Below are 18,033 nucleotides of genomic sequence, written 5' to 3' on the forward strand. Positions count from 1 at the left end.
CCTATCAGTATCAAATTATGATGTTGATATGCTGCCTCCAGCTGCTGGCTGAGGCACAGAAGAAAGGATCAGGGAGTAAAGGGTATACTGATTCCTTCTTACTACACATCCAAAGAAAGTAAAGAAACACAATTTGTCCTTATTAACCCTTGTCTGCTCTTTTCCTTCCCCTTCCTCCTCATCCCTGATATATACCTGATGTATCTCTGTGGCAACATCCCGTGGAAGTTAGTGTATTCCATGCAATACCCTCTTCTGCTGAATAGCTTCCCTGTGACAGGTGGCACTGAGTTGTTAAAATAAATAGGAGTGCAGTATGCAATACATTTTTTTTTCCTGAGCAGTATGTCAGCGGTTAGAGATTAGCACTACTTATATTTACATGATGTACATTTTCATCTTGATCCCCAAAGCAGTTTTGAGGTAGTCAGACCTTGTGAATTCATAACACTGAAACGAAGAGTCAACTTTCTTGAAAAAACAGAATTATCTTTTCATAGTCACTTCAGATGCTCCAACTGCCTTTCTGAAACAATCCCCTCAGGGTATATCAACACCCATATGAACTTCCTTCAGTTCGTTTTAGGCTGTGATGCAAGTTATACGCATTTAAGTTCAAGACAACTTTACTGAAGTCATCCCTTTCCCTGTTCACAGCATTATTCAAACCTAGAACTGATGCAACAGGGACAATAAGCAAATTTAAAAAATCATCAGTTTATTGACTTTCTTTACAAATGATGCTGCTTCTTCAGACTGATGCTTTAATCAAATGTCTTACAGTGAGTTTTTGGATTCTGAAAAATTCTGGAAAATAGACTGCAGAAGAAACCTTAGATGTTCATTCACCTTTATTTGACTGCTGGAATGATGAATGACAGGATACAGTTTTAGAAAAAGGAGGTAAGCTAAGAGTCTCATACACATACACACAAAGGCATACATACAAACACACTTATTTTTCCTATAAGACAAATGTTCTACACTGAGACACGAAAGGTGAACTGGATCCTAGAGAAGACTCATGAAAATGGGACTGTTATGTATTTGGCATTTTCTACTGAGTTTACACGTTTACAAACGGAAATGTTTCTTTATTTTAAACATCTTTTCACATTTGCCAGTTAAAACAGACTTCCCAATGATTTTTTGTAGTCAAATTTAATTTCCTTCTATTTTTTCGATTTAAAAGCTAAAATTTCCACTGCCAGACCTACATTGATAGTTTGGGACTGTTTATTGTTCAGGGACACAAGCAATAACTTGATAAAGAAGCTGGAGGTAAAACTCTTCAGTTATAATTGCTTTCAATTGAAAGGTACATAAAACAAACATTAGTTAGAGATTCAAATACTTACCTAAGTGACACAGAGGGCTACCACACAGCTAAGCAATACTACTATGAGCTATGATTTTCTGTCACTTTCTGCACAGCAACAACATATCCCAAATTAAAAAAGGGTAAATACAAAAGGATTCTTTTTGCTTTCCAGTTTTCTTGCAAGGTCTACCACCCCTGTAATATACACTGTCCCTTACATTAAGAACAGTTTCTTACCCCCAATTTATGTACATTTTCCTCCTCTGCTCCAGAATCATCTACTGATGGTTTTCCTCAGCCTGTTGAGTGACACACAGCTTAAATACCCCCACTGCTTTACCGTGCAGATCCCAGTTTGATGAGGAGCTGCTGATCCACAGATTTGTTTTTGATTATTAGATACAGTTCATTGACCACTGCTTCAGTTTTTTCCCTTAAGCTCCTTTCTAGCATCTAATCCTAAAATACATAGTTTAATTCTCCTATCTATAAGCAAACAGTGCCTGCTTCCATCTTCAACAGTCAGCGATTAACAGTACCAGGAGGAAGAACAATGAACTTGCACTTCTCTCTTAAACCAAACTGCTACTCAAAATTCTAAATGGCACATTTGACTGCCACAGCAATTTGTATTTCACCCTGGCAGCAGTGTTATTTATCCCCGTCTTTTGTAGCTTACAGCAGAATTGACATGTGTCTATTATAAAGTACCTACTCCAGCTGCAACACAGGCAGAAATCCCTGACAAACGTGGTGATTTCTTGATTGTATTCAGTGTAAAACAACACAGGGACATGTAAAACCAAGAAAAGTTTCACAAACACCAGACTTGCAATTATTTCGTGCTTAATGCTCCAGCCACAAAGCAGGTTTGCTTAACCTTAACTTTTACGTGAATAAACTGACGATAAGTCAGTGTGGATCTTAGTTTATTTCCTGATTGTCTTCACTTATTTGGGGTTGCTGCAACCCAACAACAAACAGTCTCCAGTCCATAGCTTTAACCATTTTTGATGAAAGCCAGAGTTACGTAAAAAACGGAAGAGAACCTTTTCCTCAGGTTCCTCAATGGCTGCATCTGATTCCAGTTTGTTGGGAACAGAGTCTCTTACAACTCACACTTCACAGCTGCCACCAGCAGACCACAAGTAATCACTATGCCTGCTGTCTGCATACCTGTTCGAAAGCTGACTTGCTACCTTTCTCCTGCAAACCCATCCTCAGCCAAAATGTATCTCCTGCCTAGGTGGGCAGCAGACACCTCACATACATTATAAAGTCTCCTCTCTTGTATAACCATGTATAAACCGGTTTCCTAATCTACATACAATCTGTTATAGAATTCCAGAGCAATTTGTAAATCATCTTCAGGAAAAATAGCCTGGATATAAATACATACTCGACAGATGTAGGATATAAAGGCTGATGGGCTAACAGTCAGTCTTGCTACCAACTATAATTGGTGAAGAACCAAAACCGCAGTCAACATACTATTAGAAGCAGTTAGATTAATATACCCACCTGCCAGCTAGGAAGCTGCAAAACTCAAATGTTTGAACTCAGATAGGAGAATAAACTAATACTGAAATAAAAAGAACTGAAGAAGAATTATTCTGAACTGTTGATAAATAATTATTTGCTTACCAGTTCAAAATAATTTCAAGGTGGGCTTATATTGATTACAAAGGGAAAAAAGAAAATCTGTTTTGGATGCTGTGTAAATTGTTCTTAAATGTTTAAGAAACTCTTGCAATGATGTTTTTAAACACAGGCAATGTTAGCTACTGTAGCTACGTAGCTATTTAAAGTTCTGAATATGTCACCTTCCTAAAGGACTGATAACTGAACATAGCAGGTACCTAACATTTGCTTTCTGAGAAGAAAAAGAAAAGAAGTCTCCAATATACACAACCAGTGATCATAAAAACTGCTTTACAAATTGCAGCCTTTTGCCATTGAACTGAGAGGAGAGCGCAAAATTGCAAAATGTCGATGCTGGGATTTACCAGGAGGAGAAATACGTGGATTCTCATTAGTTCTGGTTGGCAAGCGTTTTGCCTCAAATGAACTGGTGGCAGCTGAACAATAACCTTATATATGCTAGCATCTTCCCCAGATCTTGACTTTGATACTATGATTCAATTTCTGTGTACAGAATGACATGGAACATCCCCATCCGTTACAGCAGGCCCTCAGTAAAAAACATTTCTTGGATATTGTGCCAAAAATACCCGCTTTCAAGAAAATATTATCTTATTTTACTAAGTTTCAATATGTCATACATTTATTATTTTATGTTCCTAACAAAAAAAAGCAAAGAATGAATCATCCTTCTAAGACCAGGACGTGTGTTTTAACAATGCTAAAATACCAAATTATATTCCATTTAAAGCATACAGTATTAGGAGACTTGTACACTTTTACTACGACCGCAGGATCAGTGTGAGAAAAAAAAATCGTCAGCCTTTTCGTATCAGTGATTATAGCCCCAAGTACAGAATCAAGTACAAAGACAAGATCTATTTTACTTTTACTTCTGCAAGGCTTGAAATAAATATCTAGGTTTATAAATAGACCTGAGTGCAGGATGAAATAAATCCAAAAAAGATACTATCAAAACAATGCACAACATATATTAGAAGACACAAAAAGGGCATTAAGAACAAAGTTGGTACTTTTGAAAATTCCTTTGAATATGTCAAACTATTATGTAATTGGAGGCCAGCTGCTGCTCCAATCTTTTTCTGAAGCTACATCATTAGGAACTGAAAATAGGAAAGCAACTTATTAAAATAAACAATTGAGGAGGGAAAAAAGAAAGCAATGGACAAGACCTTTGGCTAGAATCAGTTAGCCCAGCTACGATAATATCACAGACTCTTTAACTTTCTAATGGATCTACTGCCCAATGTCTGTAACAGCAGATCCCCCTGATGTTTCAAACAACATCCCACTGAATGCATTTCTAGGGTTAGCATACCCACCTTTGCAAGGACACCATGGGTTGCTTTTAATTACTACACAACTGCAACCGAGATACAGTTTAACATATAATTTGAAAGGTACTGCTGCGAAAATAAGAGCATATCCTGAGCTCTAAAACAGGGTACAATATAGCTTGTGGAATAATCCTGCTGAATCACTCCTTGCTAAATCTAGGATCTCCTAGGAAGTTTCCTACGGCAGATAAGTGACCTTGTTTTATGACACTAGGCAAGATTAAATGTCAAGCAGAGTAGTTATACCGGAGCAAGATAACCTTGATACTATGACGAAACCGTAGAAATGCTTTCTTTCTTGTTCAGGACTCCTTTACCAGTGGTGCTCCAGTACCACAGACAACCAGAAATTTAGAAGATACCAAGATGCATATCTGAGTCCCCACATATTCCAAATTGATTCAGTCTCAAGAAAGGATCACTGAAGTGATACGGAAACAAAAGTCCTAGTATAGAGATAGATCTAGACCCTGAATATACGTTTTTCCCTATATATTTTCTACTAACAGCAAAGTTTGCAAGTACCTCTGAAATAATTTTTCCTGTTCTAAAGTCAACGATGAGGATGAATAAACAAGTTACTTTAACCTGCTGTTTTCATTTTATGTTCACTTACTAGCACTTCTGAGAACATGCAATATCGTAGAAGTGTTAGAAATGTTAAACAATTATTTAAGCAGCAATACTATATTTCACTTTTTATTCATTAAAGTTTTTGATGTTTGTATCAGACTTCTGACTTTCCAAAGCCACTCTAAATCAAAACATCATATTATTAAGCCCTCTAAAAATTCATCACAAATCAGTTTACAGATGACATTGATGTCTTATTGCTATCCATTCCTCCTGGACCATTTCTAACAATTCATTTTTTATATTCCTGCAGTGCTGAAATATGGTTCACACCAGTATCTGTCCTTTTAGTAATCACCAACCAAAGCTTGGCAGTTGTCATATATTGCACTCTTGAGAAAAATGCTAGTAATACTCTGAATTGATTGAACAGCATGGAATCAGAACTAGCTGGCAGAGAAACCATTTAACTGATTTCAATTCATAAATCTCTTTTCTCCTATCCTATTTTAGCTTAGAAACTGCTAAATATCACCATTATCTTGTGATGTATAGAATGAACCAATTATTTATAAAGATATTAACTTAAATAATACGTGATTGCATTCATTAATGTCTCATAGGAGAAAACAGACTTACAGATCATACTGAGTAACTTTCATTTATGCACACTGAGCTAGAGAATGTATATAACACTCCTTGGCCAGCAAACATTGATTTGTTTATTTCCCCAGAGGTCAACATCAGGTACAATGGCCTTCCTTGTCTTAAAAATAAAGTGATTTTAAACAGAACTTTATCCGCTTTAAACCAAAATTTAAGTCCTTGAGCATGACCTAAAATGATTAGTAACGCATGGCATCACTTACATGACAAGGTTTAACTAATTGGCAGGGATGCATTTATTGTCTAAAGGAAACGCTGTTACGTAACAAGTTTATATGGGGAAAAAATAAGTATGGCCAAGAACTGTAGTGCAATCTTAAAGAATCTTGGAAATAGGGCTCTTGAAATTAAGTCCACAGAGAATGAGGAGATCAAAGGCAGATGGGCCACAGGTAAGTCGGGAAAAATCTGGGGAGACCAAAGGTAGAGCTCTTGGAGAAGGAGGCTGCCAGCACTGGTGAATGGAGGAAGAATTCCTAGCAGAGGACTAGCTTAGTGGGAAGTGAGGTGGTTTGTTCATCCACCACTATCATCCATGACAGTCTGGAAATCCCTGCTTTGGAGACTGAAACCCATACTGGTGGCTGCCTAAATGTCACTAGACTACACTGCCTTGTCAGTAAAGTTATTCTCTTGTCTGGTTGCTGATTGCCTTGGTGCTTGTGTGAATCCAAAGGAAAAAAAAAATCAGAGAAAGGAAAATGGTATTTTTCTTTGTGACAGAGTGCAGGAGGGTGATTTGCATATTAATAAGGGTTTGTATTGTTTATTAAAAAGGGCTGTTTATCTGAAATGGGCTGCATGTTAAATTCACTAAAATGCATAATCAAGAGACAAAGCTGGGCCTGAGAGAGAGCTAAAACTTGGGGAGTTTCCTCAAAAGCAGCATTTCTTCTGGGGAATTTATCTTCAAGTAAACTCATTAAATATCTTGTGCTGAGATTCTAGATCTTGAAATCCAATTATCTGTATCAAAGATACTCAGCCTTCAGGACCTGAAAAGCCACTTTCTCAGGAAATGGAGAAGCACAAACATACCAAATAACACGGCACAATTCAGAATAACATCTGATGATGCTTGAATTGTAAATCGCATGACTCGATACCACGCTGTTGGACAGCACATAAAGCAATATATTATTGCTCACTGGAATTTTATTGTGAAAACTGGGATCAAAGAGGTATAAATATTTGGTAAATTGCATTGCCATTCGTTTTGCGCCTGGATGGAATGGGAAGAATTTTCTTCTCAACCTCAGATCAAAGTACCTATTAAGTCACCTGCCATGTAACACGCCACAGACTGTCCTTTTCTCCCCTGGTAGGCTGCAGCATAGGAAGACAGTGATGTTGTCCTTCATACTTTCCTTTCAGGCCATTCCTTTTCTTTAGAAACAAGAAAAGTATTATTTTATTCCCAAGTGGTCTAAAAAATTGTAGGAGAGTCTCAATCTGGCTTACTAAAATGCCTTCCATTACCAACACTGAAAAAAACCCAAAAACTCTCTAATGGAATTGGCTAGAAAACTATGCACTTAAGGTAGAATCTTTAGTCATAGATTCTGTAATGGAAGGGTTTGGAACAGTTTTGGTCTGCTGAGGTAGAAATTGAGAACTAAAGAGGTAGCTGGTTTACAGAAATTAAGCAATGCTCCCCACCCTCAAAAAAGTAAAGGCCTGAGAGAAACAAGTGGCCAGGAATGAAAGTGTTAAGAGGAAGTATTAAGTCAGCGATCATATCACCCAGGTATGTCTTATTTGAATTTCTCTAGACTGGTCTTGGATTCTGTTCCTGTGGGTGAACCACTTCTGTTCCTTCTTAAGTTAATTTCAAAAGTGAAGCACACAGAGTAGAAATGTTGTTTTCAAACTCAAATAAATATTTGAGTTTTCAAACTCAAATAAAACTGATTTCTACCTTAATAGCAAAAAATTTTGTAAGAAATTTGAAGTTACTGTTCCAAGACTAACTGTACTGAATGTCTCCTTCCATCTAGCGCTCTCTTAAGGCTTGACTCTCCTCCCATCTCCCTTTTCAAATGAGGCACATAATTTTGACCCTGTGCAACTAGCTGTCTCTCTTGTTCACTATACGTGTAAGCTTGCTTATTATAACTTTGAGTTGAAACCATATCAAATCCCTTTTTTATTTATTCACCATTTTTCTTAGTATCAGTTCCATAAAATCCTTTCATGTACAGCATAATCACAGTCAAGTCTTGTCTCAGAAATTCCCTGGCTGCTATACCAATTGGTTCACTGCCCTGAAAACTGAAGTGCTTCAGCCCATATGAAACACACCTCCATTTTTAACATACGAAAAACATTACCAAAAAAGTGAACACAAATATGCTACCTGCCAAAGCAAATCCTCACTGAAGCCTTAACTATGAGCAAAGAATTTTTTTTAAGGCATTAAAATTGCAATCCTTTCCTCAAAGGAGAAATTTGATTCAACCATTTTAGAAACCTCTCTAAAAAAACTAACCACAACTAGAACAAATTCTGTTCTTGTAACATGACAGAAGGCCACCACTGTTTGCCAGCAGCAAGCTCATATTTGTGAGTGTAGAAAGAACACCTCATTACCAACACAGCATCTCCCAGGTTATCTGTGCCTACGATATTTTATTAATAATCAAACATTTGCTTCACCCTGAGCTGGTACAAAAAACCAGCTGAATTCCTGGAGTTGCTAGAGACATTAAATATTCTGAAACTCCTGGCTTCAACTCACTGACAACTTCCATGTAATTTTATTCTTGATTTTCATATTATGTCATTCCGTAATTCATAAATAATCTGAACTATGTCAGCCTTTATGTAAATAGCAGAGTCAATAAAACTCTTTCTTGTATCAAAATGAAAAACCTCAATGCATTTCTGCTTAAAAAGCAAAATGTACATATTACCCTGAAATTTGGGCCATAGTTAGAAGCATTACTGTCCTTCAGGAAGTGACAATACCACCATTTTATCATTTCTGTGATGAAGCTTACATCGATTCTGATGTGTGTGCACATGTACCACCAGAACCTCAACGTGAAGTACAGAGCAAATTCCTAACATCTCCTGCTGTTTGCAGCAGAAATCTCATTTGTCAAGACAACAGGAGAAGATAAATCATTTTGGAATAACCTTTTGTTGGAGTTTCTGCTTCTTCTGATATTGTAAGTCACAATGCCTTTCCATCTGCACTGTTCTGTATTACAGATTGAATAAAAGAGAACTGCCTGCATGGTATGAGCAACAAAATCTTTAAAACACCCTTTTAAGCACCCCCACATCGGAAGTAACACAAAAACATTATGAACTAGTGACTATTTCCAAGAGTGTTAACAGGTTCAAGATGTTTCATTTATAAAAAAAATTTAGAATTGAAAAGTATCATCCCTTCGGCTGGATAAACGGAATTGATAACTTCATTATTTTAGGACTGTCCTTAAACTTCCATACTGTGCATACATTCCTTAGTGAAAGAAAAATCATTAAGCATAATCATTAGGATCAGTTTGTTTTTTGAAGTGCTTTCAAATGACTGCCTCTCTTTGAATGGTAATTTAGGAGCCAAGTAGATTTGGTGCTGCACTCTAAAATTTCTCTATACTCCTAATTTTTAGTAAGTGTAATTATTTTAGTAAACATAAATGGAAAGAATGAGTTAGCACCTAACCTTGGCAATGCAGTAAATACTTTTAAGAACCATGTATGTAAAACGTCCCTAACTATGCTATTGATGTGAGCATGAGATTATTAAAAGTGAAACATGCTTGGGATCCAAATCTGCTTTCATTGTTTACATTTGTTAACTTTCTGTATTTTTTCACTGTATACACTGATATATAACAGTTTCCATTCTGCTTGTGAGCACTGGGTCTGCAAGCACAAAAGGGATGATATGATCACTGATTAGCACCTATCACCAGTATTTCTATATGTCCATATACCTCCGACAACAATCTCCACCCATTTGCAGAGCATCATTTTGTCACGATCATTTCCCGCCTCCACCTTTAATCTACATGGACTAGCCTAGAAGTCTAAGTGCCTGAGCCACGGGTGTGCACATTATCTAACCCAGAATGATGCTGGTTTCCTACCTCGGTTTATTAAGATATACTTTTCAAATCTGGTTAAACAAGGTAAGGTTAATAAACTAGTTAGAAAAAGAGAGAAATAGAGGTTAATAACCTAGTCAGCTGTGGCAGTCACTTTTCAGTAAGAAATCACCATGCTGATTTTATATAAGTAAGACAGTCTTTGCTAACCTATCATTTCCATCTGATCCAACATCCTTGGAGATTTACTTATGATCTATTAAAATAAATGTTGCCATTTTGTTTTCTAATTAATATATGTGAGGAGATGTCCAATAAAAAAATAATCTTGTTATGAGTGCCAATATGCTGTAGATAACATAGAAACTAGATTACTTTTTGAACACATCTGTCTGCCTGTCCCATGCTGAGATATGTTCTTTTATTTCATAACATAAAGAAGCTCATTCATCCTTTCCTACCCCTTGACGTGATGGCACTGCAATGTTATCCTCATTTAGATGAATAGAAGAAGGTCCTGGCTATCTAAAACATTTTTAGAATAGCACTTTTAAAATGCCACCCAGGATGAACACCAAATGTAATTATAAACGTGGAGTTTCTAAGTGAGATGCTATTCTTCCAGATAGCACAGTTTCAAGTATCAGTTAATACGAAAATATAAATATGTGCTAGAAGACACCTAAAACATATGGTTGTTCTCTCTCCAGCAGTGATGAAATTGTGTGATTTGCAAAGCGCTACGTTGTTGTTATTCTGTCTGAGCTGACTGAGATAGAAATGTAAATCCTTTAGAAATGTAAAATATAGCAAATGTTCATAAGCCTACTAACTTCTTGTTTTTATAGCAGAACATGATAGAACACATACCTTTCTTCCCCCTGTATTTATGCGAAGTGGAGTTAAGAAGGGATCAAAAATCATATGGCTGGTTTCAATATTGACAGGTGACTGTCTTTTCCCAACAGAGCAAAGATTCCAAGCTGAGTTGACCAAACCCCAAAAGGAGGGAACTGCAAAATATAAGAGTGCAAGTTTAAGAGAAGTCTAGAACGACTAGAGAAATACATGCAAGAGAGATAGCCAGATAATTAAAATTGTCATACTGTCTACATGCATACACTGAAACTGAAAACAGGCAAATTCATCTAGTACTTGAAATTTAAAACTTCATACACAAAGACCAAAACATATTGTCTCATTGTTTCATTTTGTATCAGGAAAGAAGGGTTGGTTTTTTTCCTTTTTTGAATGTACCTAGATATAATCCCAGATTCAATTATAAATAGCTTCTTTGCTGTTAGTATTATAGAATATTTATTGAGCAATAGGAATGTGACTCATTAGTCCTTACATGAATTTTGCACACATACAATGTGTCCTTGGACTGGAACTGTTCCATTCTACTCAGCTTTTCAAAAGTGTTCATATTCAGTAGAATTCTTTAAAAAACCCCAGCATTATTATAAGAGAAGCTCACACATTGTGATCACAGAGTATAAAGTATATAAGGCAACTTTGACTTTTTCAGAACTATTCTGTAGTTTTATTTAGCAGGTGAAAAACTTCACAAGTGTGAATGCTCAGGTGTTTCTCCCAGAGGGTGGAGCTGAAAACAAGCCACCAGCTGCTTATAAAAAGCTTTTCAGCTGCTGTGGCTAATTGTATGCAGGGTTTTGCCATGTGAAAGCTTGTTTCTGCTTCCAGTTTTTAGCTACTCTGATGGGGGCCACATAGTGTTGCTTGGATTTGAACCTCACATTTGTAGTAGACTTAACCCATTGGGAAGATACTCCGTGGAGGGTGGACAGGTGGAAAATATCTTCTGAGTAACATAGCCTCAGGAAAATGACTGATCTTGGTGAGTGTTTTCCTATCATGTTTTATAAAACAACTTAGTTCTTTTTGCCCTCAAAGTTTAAGTGTACTTACGTGTAAAACTTTGGTTGGGTTAATACATAGCTTCATGCAACTTTGATACAAAAGTAGATAAACTTCAGGGTTCTTCTTAGGCTATTGCTTGCATTGCAAAACTTCAGCACAAGTACCTACGCAGAAGTGATGGGAAGTGTTTTGCAGTTGTTGAGTATCTGCCTGTTCTAGTAGTTCATAAGCCATTGTCCAGAGATGCTACTTTTATTACAAAAGATCTGAAACCTCAATTTTTAGGTGAAGCTGCTTCTTCTTTTTGCTAGTCTGTCTGTACATCTGCAGGTGAGCTCAAACAGCCCTGAAGGGATCCAAGTGGTACAGCCATAATTGACACGTTATGCCTAGCAAAGCTTAGTTTCCTTGTGTTCCCCAGCTGAAGTTTTTAAGTGGATGTGCACTACTAATACCTTAAATTCAGTGGTGAAATATCTGTTCTTAACCCCTGGCACGGACAATAAAATCAGCTCACATGCAAAGCCCAAAATGAGTAATTACTCTTAGTATGTATTGCATTAAATCTGTAAGGAGGGATGATAGTGTAATGCTCTATGGTTCTAGGAAAGCCAAGACCAGGGAATAGCGCACAAAATGGCTGGAATTGCAGATACCCACATCAAATTATGTTCAAGAGGGAAAATATTAAAAGGGAAATCTATTGCTTGAGTGGTTTCTAGTATTACTAAAAAAAAAAATCTTCTGTGCAGAAATACTCTTGGTATCACTAAAACCAATTCTTTAGCAAGCTTTTAAAAATAAATAAACAAACTAGACACGGTAAGTGCAATAAAATGGCAAGCCAAACAGGGCAGTCCATTATCTTCAGGTTCATATTACTTAAAGAATTTATGATGTAACTGGGATTGTCCCAGAAAAGCTGCACTGGAAAATAGCTGCTATGAGGGGATGTTTTATAATGTTATTTCTGTTTTTGACAGGGAAACCTTGCATTCTGTGCAATGCCTGTCACACCAGCCCACCACCGGGAAGTCAAGAAGGTGGAGGTCCCATATTGTGATGCTGCACTGCAAAGGTTAGATTTGTCACCCAGACACGTAAGTCTTTGTTGCAGTCTTTGACTTCTTTCTAAATGCCTGGGAAGCTCATGCTTAAGAATGTCTCCAATACATGCTCGTTGCTGCCTGTTATGTATGGTTAGACAGAAAGTGTAGCAATGGTAAACACCCCAGTGATCGGAATGACTTTGCTTATACTTCAGCTGAAGGCTAATTAAGGATGACTAACCTGAGACTGCACACTTAAGTTAACTAGTGGGCAGGGATATTATGCAATATTAGTGTCTGATTACATTTAATTAAAGTAATTAGTGCTGCTGCTTAGATGCTCGAAGTAACAGAAAAGTATTCAGAACCATAATGGAAAAATCTAAGGAGGCTTCATGTAGGAAACTAAGGCCTAAACTAAATACAAAGTGCTGAATACAAGTGCTGAATTAAACTGCTTAGTCTAAAGAAATTGAGTATTTTTGTTTTCCTAGATTCATACACTATTGTTTCACTATTCCAGCTTAGCTAACAGACAAAGTTCTCCTAGGGGTTAAGTCATTAATGAAATGTATCTCCTTCCCCACAATTATGTTGCATTTCCATGAAAAATCTAGTCATGTATGAGTGGGAATATGCCGCATCTTTGTGTGCGGACCCCTGAAGCATTTTAGGCAGCAGCCCGGCTCCTGCGCTGCGCAGGAGTTGCTCTTACAAGCTAGTTTGCATGCAGCCCACATACTAGCTTACGATCTCATTTAACACAGTTCTCTAGCTACTGGTTATTCTACCAAAAGTTTCTGTATACTGATCATATCATCTCTGCCTTCATCTATAAATCCCCCTAAATTTATACTGCTTGAGACCTGATTTGTTGCAAACATAGACATAAGGTGATAAGTTTTTGTCTGACTGATGTCATGACTTCAACCTTCTCATAACAGAAAGAAAATTGGATAAATTCAAAGTTTATTTCCTCTGTATGTTAGCACACTATGGACAACAGACTTTTTTCCATGTGTGTGTTATATGGGGAGAAAGCAAGGGGGATTACTTATATTTTATACCTATGCAAAAATCTCTGACATCCTTATTCAGTCTGTATCTTATTGCAGCTGCTAGTTTTTTCAATTTACTGGGAACAATTTATATAGAGATATATGAAGATGCTCTAGTATCGGCATGACACAATAGAATGAGGTATTCTGATGGCTTTTACCAAACCTATGCATAACAACACTGAAATAATAGCAGCTAGAACAATAAAGCAACGATTGAATGCTATTCTCCTAGTGATGAGTACCAAGGATTTGCCTAAATAAATACAAGCCTCCTCTCTCCAGAGAAAAGCAATGCATGAACAGTGTTCCATAAAGATGCCTTTCTGTAGGTATAGCAAACTTGCAGATCAGCATAATATACTGTCTACAGTGTGTGTTGATGGACATGTAACAGTCCGCATCCATGTTGTGAGAGGAGGCAGTGGTTTTCGCAGTATGGGATCAGAGGGGCAAGCTGCGTATGACATCTTAAACATTACTTCATCTTAGAAAAAAAAAAAAAAATGATGCTGATCTAGGCCATGAACGGGTTGTGGACACTTAAGCACTGTCTTCTAATTACTTGTCTGGCTGTTGAGGCTCAGGTATAAAGAAGTTTCTCAGAGCTCTACCCCATGTTCTGTTTCTGCATCTTGCTCTTAGCAAAGCCATAATGAGTTCGTAGCTAGAATTTCTCTGCGACACTTTCTTGAAGAGTCCTCGTGATGCACTGACTGATATAGTTCGGCCTAGCTTAGAAGGGAACAGATGCATCACTTGGGGTGGGGCGAGATGACTCGGTGCTCCCCAGCACAGCTGGCTCTGGGGACAGAGCGCTGCTGGGGGTTCATCTGGTAGCAAAGCTGCCCTGGTCTGTGTCTGCTGCATTCAGGTCCTGGCTGTGCTTTCCAGTCTGAAATGACTGAGAAAGACGAGAAGGCCATGCCACACCTGATGAAGTGTCACCCCACCAGCTCTCAACTTCACAATCTAGGGAGTCCTTAAAGATGCTTGCGTTTACTTTGAACCGTGCCTGCAATTGCAGAGAGCCGCTTTGCAAGGTTTCTACACCAAAATCATAATCTTTGTTTCTAAGCCATAGAACATATGAGAATTTATTTAGGATAAAATGCCATCTCTCTCCCTGCTTGTCTCATGATGTGAGGCTCTGATCTCTATTCTGTGCTATGATGAATCACTGGCAGGAGCCATTCTTAGTTGTTCAAAGTTTTCAGAGAATCCTAAATTTCCCCCTCTCCCTGCTCCATCCTCCTCCTCATACATTTGCATTGGCTTCCTGGGTTCTTATCCTTAGATCAACAGATTTATTTTTGTTAAGCTAACTTTTGTTAAAAGTGCCTAACCTTGGCAACACACATGATTTATTACTGCTCTGGGAACAAAAGCAATGGGCAGGCATGGTAGGGAAATGGTTTCTATCATTGCAAAGTTTTGTAATATCCAGGAAATATCCTCATATTTCTCAGTACAGCTTCCAAGTGCAGGGAAAAACACAGTAGACTTTCAGCTATGTTCCTTGTGTTACCTCATATAAGTAAATGAGATAGTACAGTAGCAAATCAAATAGAGTGAGATATGTGGGAGAAAAGTATGTTTTAAAAAACAGCCATCCTCAGAACTAGATATAAGCGGACTGTTCTGCCACCAATCCTCTGTCCACCTTGTGTCTGTCTCACTGATCTGATGATGATGCTTTTTGCACTGGGTACTTGGAATAAGTAGGACATTAAAATAGTGTTAACTGTGCAAACCTTTCACTGAGGAGACAACCTCTGATTTAGGTCTGAGCAATGCAGGAACTCTGGTTTAGGAAGTAACTATAGAAGCCACACTTTGCATAATAGAATTCATTGCATTTAGCATCTTCATATGAATTAAATCCCTTATGTAGTCAATTTTTGTGTAACCCAATCGAAAACCACATAAAAATGAGGGAGCTTGTTGAAAAAAAAAAAAAAAAAAAAACACAAAATGCTAATATGGACACTGGGACTGCCAGAATATAAGCTAAGTTTTAAGGTGTTACGTGTTTATTCTGAGCCTTTGTTTAAAAGGGGCCAAGAAGCTAGCAACCTTCAACAGGAAAATAAAGGGAGTGGCTTGAAGTAAGAGAGCATCCTTCAAAAAATGGTGTCCAAAGAATAAGAATGGATGATAAACCCTGACAAGTTAAATATAAAACTAAAGTAAGACAAGCCAAAAGAAGATACTGAAGAACAATTTGCTAAAGTCATAAAAACCGCTATCAAGTGTATGAGAGGCAAGGATCCTGTTTGAGTCTGTAGGGCCAGCTGATGATCAAGTTGTAAGAGGAGCACACGAAAGATTATGCAGCAGCAAAGCTCTACCAGTTCTTTTCCTTATTGCTTGCAAAGGTGCCTAGGGAGGTTCCCACACAGGAGATTCTTTATGGGGAATTAATCCGAGAAACTGCCTCAAAATCAAGTATCAGAAAAATGACTTCTAGTATAAATTGATGAAGTGAACAAATTCATTAGGGTCAGGCAGAACTCTAGGATGAATACCACAGTCACTTGAATTGCCAAAATCCTCACTTAAAATCTGCATCAGCCTCAGAGAAATAAAAAGTAGCAAATGTGATCTGATTTTTATGGTGCTTGTTTTTATAGATGATTATTTTTCCCAAGGTATCTTCTACTGGGCACTGCCAATAATAGGAGATGGAGTCTAGTTGAGACAGTAAAGTTATTTCTGTGTTGCACTGCACTAAAACTATAACCTCCTCTTTGAAGTTTGCTCAACTTTCAAGAGCACAGATTTTCTCAATTTAAGTTACTTTAGAGTTCATGAGTTTAAATAAAAGGGGTCAACTTATTCATGCAGCAGATCCTTGTTTATATATTTAAGCTTTAACATCAGCCCTGGCAATAGCATAAAACACAATCAGATTGTATTTGTGCAGCAATTATTCTTGCCCTGTGTAATTACTGGTCCCTCAGATAAAATCTCAAGCTACTTTATTGAAGCTGGGAATTGAAACCACAGAGAGAATCAGCTATCTATGTACATCAATAAAGCAGTCCATTAATTATTTCCACCTACTCAACTTGAAGAAAATTACCATACTAATGCCTCTGGATAACCACATGACCTTCTTTGCTTCTACATAAAAGCCAAACGTAAAGTCATAAAGGCTTTGAGAGATAAATCAGAAACACCAAAGAAATGACAGAGTATAGAATGGTATTCATGTAATTGGTCACAGAAATCTCTAGACTGCAGTAATATTAGACATTATCACAATGGTTTCAAATTTGAGAACTGAAAGTATTCTGGTTTCTTTTTAGAAGCAGAAAGTTGATAGCTGAAATACATCCTCGAGAGTAAGACAGCATTACCATTATTCAAAAAATGGTAAAAAATATTCAATTTTTTTTCATCAATAAATCTTGAAACATATAAAAAAAGAAAATTGTGAAGAACTCTAACAGTATCACATTACATACTATTTTCATACCGGTCTGTTCAAATCTCATCTTCCCTCTGTATGAAGGATTATCAATGACAGGAACAGTTCAATAACTGCACTAGCTGAATGAGAAAGAACAGAAAACTGGTAGGGCGAAATGAGGAGTTAAAAGGAAGTATCTTTCCAGAATCTTAAAGTGTTAATTTTCTGCTATGCCTTTAATAAAGACATCCTGCAATACCCTCTCCAATTTAACTTTTAAATTATAGCTGCTTATTTCTGCCTAATTAAACATTTCCTTCAATTAAGAGTATTACCTGGAAAAAAGTATTTAGCAATCGCAATTAGTGACCTCTACCTTTGCAAAGCTCTTGCTTATTTTCACCTACACATTTGGGATACCAGTGTAGAAAATGCTACCACTTCTTTCACTACACTGGTTAAACCAGACTAATTCACTTTTATAAATTATGTTAATCTTGGGGTAAAGAGCAGTTCTACAACAGTACGTAATTAGGTATTTTTTTTCTGCCACTGTGATGAGCTAACACATATACTAAAACAATACAATTAAATACTACTTTAATGTTTCCTAAAAATATAGTTGCTAAAAAGATGCTTTTCATATTATCTCTTCTTTTTGCATTATTAATATGGCAGGAGTAGAAAGGGGTGTATCTATAGGCAGAGGTATATCCAGGTCCAAAACTAAGCAGTTTAGGTAACAATCTTCTAGGGCCATTGTTACTATTGTTCTGAAAATGTAATGTACTTCTCTCTCTCATTCCACTCATAATGATATACAGTCTTGGGGAAAACTGTCTTTCTGTGTAATGCTAGTGAAGTCCCCACTGCTGAAAGATTTAGCATAACTATGTCAAGAAACGGAAACGAAAACAGATTAAAGGACAGTTTGGTTTAAAGGTTAAAAAGAAATGGTAATGGTTAGTGGAGCTGGCACAGATTGATCATTAGAATGTCAGTCTTGGGTA

General features: G+C 37.1%; 1 protein-coding gene across 5 annotated transcripts in view; it reads right to left on the reverse strand.

Moving 5' to 3' along the window:
- Window positions 1-18,033, reverse strand: part of CA10 (carbonic anhydrase 10) — a 201,871-nt gene that overhangs the window by 110,100 nt on the left and 73,738 nt on the right. For all 5 annotated transcript variants that reach the window (XM_074607456.1, XM_074607451.1, XM_074607452.1 and 2 more), the window contains one exon: window positions 10,488-10,630. In XM_074607456.1, the coding sequence (XP_074463557.1) occupies window positions 10,488-10,630 (143 nt within the window). The remainder of the gene's footprint in view (window positions 1-10,487; window positions 10,631-18,033) is intronic.

Source organism: Larus michahellis, chromosome 14, assembly GCF_964199755.1.
Source record: "Larus michahellis chromosome 14, bLarMic1.1, whole genome shotgun sequence".
NCBI classification, from domain to species: domain Eukaryota; kingdom Metazoa; phylum Chordata; class Aves; order Charadriiformes; family Laridae; genus Larus; species Larus michahellis.